This window comes from Fukomys damarensis, unplaced genomic scaffold, assembly GCF_012274545.1.
Source record: "Fukomys damarensis isolate Sample0158 unplaced genomic scaffold, DMR_v1.0_HiC HiC_scaffold_5, whole genome shotgun sequence".
Classification (NCBI taxonomy): domain Eukaryota; kingdom Metazoa; phylum Chordata; class Mammalia; order Rodentia; family Bathyergidae; genus Fukomys; species Fukomys damarensis.
Window position 1 is genome coordinate 64,828,655 of NW_022900917.1, and position 8,378 is coordinate 64,837,032.

The following is an 8,378-nucleotide window of genomic DNA, read 5'->3' on the forward strand; positions in this document are numbered from 1 at the left end:
AAAAAAAAAAAAAAAAAAAATCCCCAAAGTGTCTTTGAAATACTATTTCTATTTCATCTTAAAATTTGGTATCTTGGGGTCTTGGAGATATAGCTCAGTGCTAGAGCTTTGCCTAGCATGAATGAGGCCCTAGCAATGCAAATACAAATAAATATTTTTTAAAAACTGATATGTACACTCCCTCTACCCATTAGATTTCATTCAGCCCTGTTTAATCTTTCTTTCCCCAGAAGCACACATTGTGTATGGGGTCAGCAAGAGGCATTGAGCTTTTCCCTGCTCTGGCCTATTATGATGCCTCTCTTCTCTGATGTGGCTATTTGTTTATTTGTTTTACTCTGTCTCCCAAATGTCTTCTCTTCCTAAAAGTCCCTGACAATTAGTGTGTTCCAGTTGCCTCTCATTCCTGGCCCTCTCAGTTTAGTGGTGCATCTCAGTGGATAAGCTGGTTCCTCTGTAGAAACAATGTTTAAGTACAGGTCCAGGCCAAGGAAAACTTTCTTAAGGCATTGTGGGAAATATCTGTCATCATTCAATTCTCCTGGGTCACAGTCACCTGTGCTGTTATTAAATGATTGAATACTTGAAAGTCTCTAGCAGACTTTGCTTTGGCCAACCCAACTTGGGCCCACACAGGGATCGAGTCCAAGAAATGTACTTTTCAACTCAGCTATTTGACATGGTACAAAATCACTACAAGAAAAGAATGAACATTGTTTTTACATTAGGCCTATTTTTATTGTATATATTTAAGATATACAAATAATGTATTGATATACATATACCTAATTAAATAATTATTACGGTCAAAAAATAATATAATCATGTATATAGTATAGATACAAATATATGTACATATTCCTTTTTTCTTTTTTGGGCTAAGGGAACCTAAAATTTACACTAAGCCTAATTGGAGGAAGTAGGTCATTTCAGGGTATATTCCTTTGAAGGGTATATTTTTTCCTCTGGTTCTTGATCACTTAGCTTCCTGGTCGCTATGAGGTAAGCAGCTGTCCTGTCGTTCCCTTTCTCCATGAAGGCTCTGCTGACCATGGGCCAGAGCCCCCTTTAAGTCATCTATGGCAGGTATTCGGTCACAGCGACGAAAGCTGACCAATACAGAGTTCAAACAGAGAAGAGAAACGATGATTTGAAAAACTCATGGTTGGGGAAGCCTTGAATTTGGTTAAAACATCAATCTACTGATTCAATAATTTCAAGAAACTCTATGCAGAAGAAAAACAAAAAGAAACCCACAACTGGGCATGAAATAGATCCACTACTGAAAATTTAAAATTTTTCAGAGAATTTAGAAGAAAAAGAGATGCATCATAGAGAGGAAAATAGTAAGAATGATGGCTAACTTCTCCTTCAGAAACAATTAGACAATGTCTTTCAAGCACTGAACCATGCCACATACCCCACACAAAAATTAGTTTGAGGTGGATTATAGCCCTCCATATAAAGTTTAAAACTGTAAAGCTTTTACAAAAAAAAAAAATCTCAACTTTAGAGTATGCAAAAAAAATTTTGGACAACACAAAAAGCATTAACTATAAAATAAAATTGAATAAACTGAATCTCATTAAAAGTATAAAGTCCTGCTCAGCAAAAGAAAAGTAAAAAGTATAAGAAATTGTTAAAAAATTAAAAAGCAAGGAAGTTAAAATGAAAACAAATATACTCAGAAATACATAAAGAACTCCTACAAAGCAATAACAAAAAGAATAAAAATCCATTTTAAAAAATGTACAGAGTACTTAAGCAAACACATCATAATGGGAGTTAGATATGCACCTGGCCAAATAGCACTTGAAAGAACGCTTAACCCTGTAAGTCATCCAAACACTGCCAGTTAAGACTAGAAGACTCCACTTAACACCCTATATGATGGCTAAAATTTAAAAGACCAAATGCTGGCACAGATGCAGAGAAACTAAAACTCTACTATACAGGTAGTGAGAGTATCAAAGAGTAAAACAGGGCTGGGAATTTAGCTCAGTGGTTCCACCACCTGCTATGCAAGTGCAAGGACCCAAGATCAATCCCCAGTACCACAAAAAAAAAAAAAAAAAAAAAAAAAAAAAAAAAAAAGGAAGAAAGAAAGAAAAAGAGTAAAACAACTGGGAAACTGGCAGGAGTCTTTAAATAAAGCTACATATATTTTACCAAATGTCTCAACATTCCATTTCTACCCATTTATGAAGAGAAATGAATGTCCTTAAGATGTGTTTCAGTGTGGCTATGGCAGTTTCATTCCCATAAGTCCAAAATAGAATCAACCCCAGTATCCATTGATATCTGGAAATAGAAGCAAACTATGGCATGACCATACACTGTAGTACTACTCAGCAGCAGAAAAGAACAAACTCCTGATATGCACAGCAAAGTAAATGGATCTCAAAAACATGTTGCACAAAAGAAGTCAGACCAAATGAGTACATACCATAAAAACAGGCCAAGCTACTCTGAGGACAAAATTCAGAGCAAGCATTTGCTGTACAGGGCAAGACGCGGATGAACTAGAAGGGCCAGGCAGAGATTGTAGAGAATGCAAGCATCCCATGTCATGACCGGGGAGGTCATTTCTTGGCTGTAGACTAATTAATCAAAACTAATTGAATGATACAGTTAAGATCTAGGTGATTCACTGTTTTTTCAAGTAAAAAAAAAAGAAGGAAAAAATTTAAAAGATGACCTCTACTTCTGATGCTCAAGCCAGCCCATTTTGTCTCCCAGGACTCCCAAGTTCTTATCGCCCATGCTGGTTCCCAACTCTGCCATTTCCATGACTGCTGTTATGGGCGATCTCAGGGAGCTGACTGACAGAGGGGGTAGGAGGCCCCGGCTGGACACTGAGGACAGGGCTGGACAGCCAGGCACCTCGCTTGTTCTAAAGCCCTTTTCCTATAGAAAGCAAACCAGGGTCAGGTATTTAGCTCAGTGGTGCCACCACCAGCCTCATCATAAGCACAAGGTCCCAAGTTTGATCCTCATTCCAAAAAAAAAAAAAAAAAAAAGCAAGCAAGCAAACCATTCCTGGCACTCTCTTCCTCTGTGTCCCTTCTAACATTTCATTCTAATTTTCACGATAAGGAAAAGTCAGACAGAAGTAGAAAAATAGTGCAGATCCTGGGCCAGATGCAGGCTGTGGCTTTCATACTGACAAAATCTTGTGATCCGAGATAGCACATTCCACAGAGCTTGAGAGCCGGGAACACAACCTCACAGCAACTTGGTGTGAGATACATTCCCCCTCACCCTGACTTACAAACAAGAACACTGATGCTCACAGAAGTAACTTGCCTTAGAGCCCAAAACTTGTGTGTGGCTATGCTGGGCTAACACCATGTGCCCAGCCCAGCCAGTACCCCTGGCTACTGTACGTACCACCTGACACGCCGGTTCTACAAATTAAGCTACAACTGCAAAGATAGCAGCTTTGCAAGGAAAAGGGTATAAAACAATGATGTAGCTGGGGAGGGGGTGCCCTGGAAAGGCTACAGCGTCCCCATTCTCCCTGGGCTGTATTCTAGACAGGGAAGCTTGTAAGTGGACCGTCTGCATGTGTTCTAAAAGCTTTCAGCCCTTCAGGCAGCTGCTTTCTGACCCCATAGGAACCCTGAACTCACCAAATATTGTAGCCACCAGCCGCACTGGCTATCATTTAAATTCATATAAATCAAAATAAACTAAAACAGCTGGGCATTTAGCTCAGTGGTGCCGTCACCTGCCTTAGCAAGCGTAAGGTCCTGAGTTTAATCCCTGGTACCAAAAATAAATAAGCAAACAAGGAGCTAAAATTTGAATACTTAGTTTACCAGTCACACATTGCACATGCTCAGTAGCCACATCGTGGGGCCACCATGATGACAGGGCAGGTCCAGACCTTGCTCTTTAACCAGACAGCCCCACTCCTACCCTGGGCCACAATTTTCTGGACCTGAGATGATCCTGCTTATAGATGTCAATAAGAGGGCATGATGGGGTGGCCAGAGAGGTGGCCTGGAGGTGGGTGAGGAGGTCGAGACGCGGGCAGCCCCTCTCCTCTTCACCAAGCATGTGTCCTTTCTGCTCTCTCAGAAACGAGTCCTTTTCCTGACCAATGATTACTTCTTCACGGACATAAGTGACACACCTTTCAGGTGAGGGACCCCTGGCCTTATTAGCAGGGGAGAGGGTAGGTGGGACTCAGGGTGCAACTTTTGGGTCTGGGAGATGGATTGTCTCATATTGGAAGCTTTGTAGCAAAAGACCCAGATCAGCCTTCAGAAAAAGTCTAGACCTGCTTTGCCAATGTGGCCAGGATTGCTGGTTCCTTAGCCAAAGTCCTGGTTTGAATCCCAGGGCCACCAATTACAGGTTGTGGGACCTTAAGTTATTTAACCTTCTGTGCCTTAGATTCCTCACCTATAAAATGGAATTAATGATAGCAGCTTCTTCTTGGCAGTGCTGTGAGGATGAAATGGCACAATCTACTTAAAGATCTCAGAGCGGTGCCTTATAAGATGAAAGGATCAAATTGGAACATCTTTGAGGTTCTCTTTAATTATACAAATATTTGACTCTAAGCTTTGCACAGATTGGGAAACAAGTGGTCCTTGCTCCCGAGTTACCTTGTTTCTCAGCAAAGCCCTGTTTCTCCTTGCCCTGACCGCTCATTTGAATACACAAGGAGTTTTATAAAATTACCAATGCTTAGCCCCCAAGCAAACCCAGTGGTTCCAAATTCCTAGGGTGGAGCCCAGGCACTACAGCTTTTAAAGCTCCAAGGTTTCAGACCTGGTTTCCACCAGGAGAAGAAGGCTGGCAGGACTCACCCAGTGGGAAAGGACTGTCGTGCTCCTGGGGCACACAGACCTCTCTTTGTTTCAGGGGGTCCTGTGACATGCAGGATGGGCCTCAATTAAAATGGTGTGAGGAGTCCTCAGAGTGGCGTTCCCAGGACTTTCTCAGGAGGAGGGGCTGATCAGGAGCTAGTGGTATTCCCAGGCCTGTGCGATGCCTTCCCCTCTCTCTCTTTCCAGCTTGGGCATGGTGCTGTCCAGGGGCCATGGGGAACGTATCCTCCTGGGAAACACATCTGTGGAAGAAGGTAAGTTGGACCAAGCACTGATGGGATTTTCCCAAGACCCTGGATGGGACTCGTTTGGCTGCCTCGCAGTCCCAGGCTTAAGTGCATGCAGCCTGGAGGACAGCACTACTGGAAGTGGGGAGTGCTGTGTGTCCCTGTGGCTTCCAGCAGTCAACATCAAACCAACAAACCCAAAGAATTGCCAGCCCCGTGTTGTCAGATCCTGGGTGGCCTTGCTAAGCTAGAGAGAAGGGCTGTCCAGAGATGCGTTTCTTTGCAAAACTGCATTTTCTATCACAAGACTACACCAAGGGTAGAAAGGAGGTGGGAAGGGTGAGGGATTGAGCACGGAGCAGTGGGAACACCTTCAGGAAGATCGCAAGTTCCAGGACAGCTGTCTCTGCCTGTGCCCCCTTTGTCCCTTCTCATGAGACCCCCGACATATGGCTCCTGGGCCCACTCATGATTCTGCCACCCTAGCCATTGTGACCTCTCCCCTGGACAGCAGCATAGCCTCCCGATAGGCTCTCTATCTTTCTTTCTCTGAACATCGGCCCCAGCCATCTTTCTAGAGTGCCAAATCTGACCACATCTCTGCTAATAGCTTTCTGAACTTCTCAGTCCCCCTGCACTGACCACCAAGGTCTTCCTGAGTGCTGTGCCCCCACCCTGAAATGCTCTCTGCTCCAGCCCCCACCTCTTCTCCAAGCTCACCCTGACGCACCCTCAGGTCCTCGCACAGGTGACACTCTTTGGAGAGCTACCTTGGACAAACCTTGCCTACGCCCACCTGGTGCCCCCCACATTGCCCTTTCAGAGAGATTGGCCCCAATATCAGAGTCTCCTCCTCCTCTGCCCTCTGAAGCTCCCAAGCCATTATACTCCCTGGCCTTCCCTGTGTCTTCTTCCTCTACCCAGATATCCCCATGTGACATTACTCCAGGGAACAGACCCACTTTTGGTCCAGGGGCTGGAAGTCATGAGGTCAGCTGGGCCTCTGGAGGCCGAGATTTAACTCTGTAGCTATTTGTGTCTCTGTTAGTCCAGCCTTCCTTCAAAGGGCTCCCGGATGCCCGCTAGCCTTTCCATCATCCTGTCCTACAAATTCAACCAAACTGCAGCACCTGTTTATGTTTGAGTGCTGAATTCAATCCACAATGAAATACTGAGCATAATCAGTGCAGGCCCTGAGCAGGGCAGGGGGCCACAGAGAGCTCAGGGACACACATGGCCCACGTTTTGCCTCATTTCTCACTGGCCACAGCTCAGTGGGGCCAAGGGAGCCAGTGAAGGCACAATCACTGGTTCCTTGAAGGGAGATGCTAAGGGGAATTAAATGTAGCTGCTCATGTAGCCTAACTACAATGACTAGATTCCAACCTGGAAAATGGGAACGATGTGAAAGAGGAAGGAGAGAAAGAGGAAGGAGGGACTCTGGCTGGCTGGTAGCTCAATGAAGATGTGGTGCTCATCCCAGCCCTGAGGAGCATTCGGGATTTGGGCACAGGCTGCTCTGTGCAAACCTGGCAATGTTCTGTCAGTTAAGCTCCCCTCTGGCTGCAAATGAGAAAGACCAAAACCCAGCCATCCTACAGAATCGCACTGGGCGGCTGTCCCTGAGCACCTGGGGGGACACCCCCAGCAGGGACATTGTCCTAAGTGTGCACTCTGGTTCCAGGCCTGCATGACTTGCTTCACCCAGACCTGACCCTGGCCAGCGACTGGTAAGCAGGAATAGAAGGTGGGAGGGAGAAAGGTGGGTTTTTGAGGTAACGGACTCTCCCCGGTTCCAGGATCTACTGCATCACAGATACTGACCCAGACCACAGGAAGCTCAGCCAGGTGGAGGCCATAATCCACTTCCTAACAGGGGAGGACCCAGACCTGGAATGTGAGTGCCACCCATGCCACGGGGGTGACTTGTCCTCCAGATCCCTACAGTTTTGCAAGGAGGAAGGGGTTAGGAGGTGGGAGGAGAGGAGGCTGCACATGGCCCATCCCTGGAACACGAGAGGTCTAGGCAGAACAGGGATAATCTCAGAGGGAGAAGGCGTGGCCAGCCTCACCACAGGACCAAACTAGACACTACTGGAACTGTGGTGACCTAGGCTGTTCCCATGTCAGGAACTGGCATCTTGTGGAAGCTCTGTTCACCAAGCACTGTTAAGGACATCCACCTGCCTGTCAGCTCTGTGTCTATCATCACCTAGCAGTGGCCCTGGGAAAGCAGCTGATACTCTGTGCGCTGAAGCCCCAACAACAACATCTGGCCAGATGGCCTCACAGAGCCCGTGGCCTCTGAGGATTTTCCAAGCTTAGCCCTTAAGTTCCTCTGCACAAACACTACTGGGGAGCTCCCTGGAAAAGGGGGAAACAAATGGCTTGCTCTCCTGGGACTTTGCCCCCAGGTGATGAGGAGCTGGTGCGGGAGGTGCTGTTTGACGCAGTGGTGACCGCCCCTATGGAAGCCTACTGGACAGCACTGGCTCTCAACATCTCTGAGTACGTCCCAGGAGGGGCTGAGAGTTCCAGGGAGGAAAAACAGCTTGCTGCTCTGGCCTCCAGCATCCCTTGGCTGAGTCAGGAGTCCTTCCAGCACTTGGCTGGCAGTGCAGGGGGTTCGGACATCGATGATGAGGACAGGAGCATGTAGAGTGAGGTACAGGGCAGGAACAACCTTCACACCAAGCCTTCTGGACAGTGGGGCTCTGCAAAACTTCCGCACAGCCCAGGACTGCTGTCTGCTCCTCACTGAGTAAATACCAAGTGCAGGTGCCCTGGGGCACGGATCTAGGTCTCACCCCAAGGCAGCCCCATCCCAAGGACCCTTCTGTCTGGGTTGGACTCTGCCCAAGGAATCTCATCAACCTAAGTGCTCCTGTGAGAGCAGTTCAGATAGTTTGGAGCCTTGTTTCTAGGAGGGAAGGTCATGTAGTGACACCAGGTAAAATCCAGAGAAGGGAGTGTTTTGTAACCCTTTAGATTCCTCACTCCCTCTGCTGCATTTTCCCTGGTGTGTTCAGTGGCCAGGTAGAAAGACGAGTGTCATAAAACTGTGGGGGAGGGGGGCATGAGTGTTGGGAGACAGTGTGATATTGATAAAATTAAGATTACAGTGAGGCCAGGGATTTAGTTCGGTGGTTCTGCTGCCTGCCTCACAAGCACAGGGCCTGAGTTCAATCCCCAGTACAAAAAAAAAAAAAAAAAAAAAAAAATTACAGTGGGCTATATCTTGTTCCTGAACAGGAAGATCCAACATATAAAGATCTCAAACCTCCCCTGCACATTCAATAAATTAGCTTAT

At 46.4% G+C, this 8,378-nt stretch overlaps 1 protein-coding gene across 1 annotated transcript in view; it reads left to right on the plus strand.

The window, feature by feature from the left end:
• The window catches only part of Cacna2d4 (calcium voltage-gated channel auxiliary subunit alpha2delta 4), a 40,223-nt gene extending 32,496 nt beyond the window's left edge, over window positions 1–7,727 (plus strand). The window contains 5 exon segments of the mRNA XM_033759171.1: window positions 4,084–4,145; window positions 5,028–5,095; window positions 6,753–6,798; window positions 6,868–6,965; window positions 7,483–7,727. Of these exon segments, the coding sequence (XP_033615062.1) occupies window positions 4,084–4,145; window positions 5,028–5,095; window positions 6,753–6,798; window positions 6,868–6,965; window positions 7,483–7,727 (519 nt within the window).
• The last annotated feature ends 651 nt before the right edge of the window (window positions 7,728–8,378 follow it).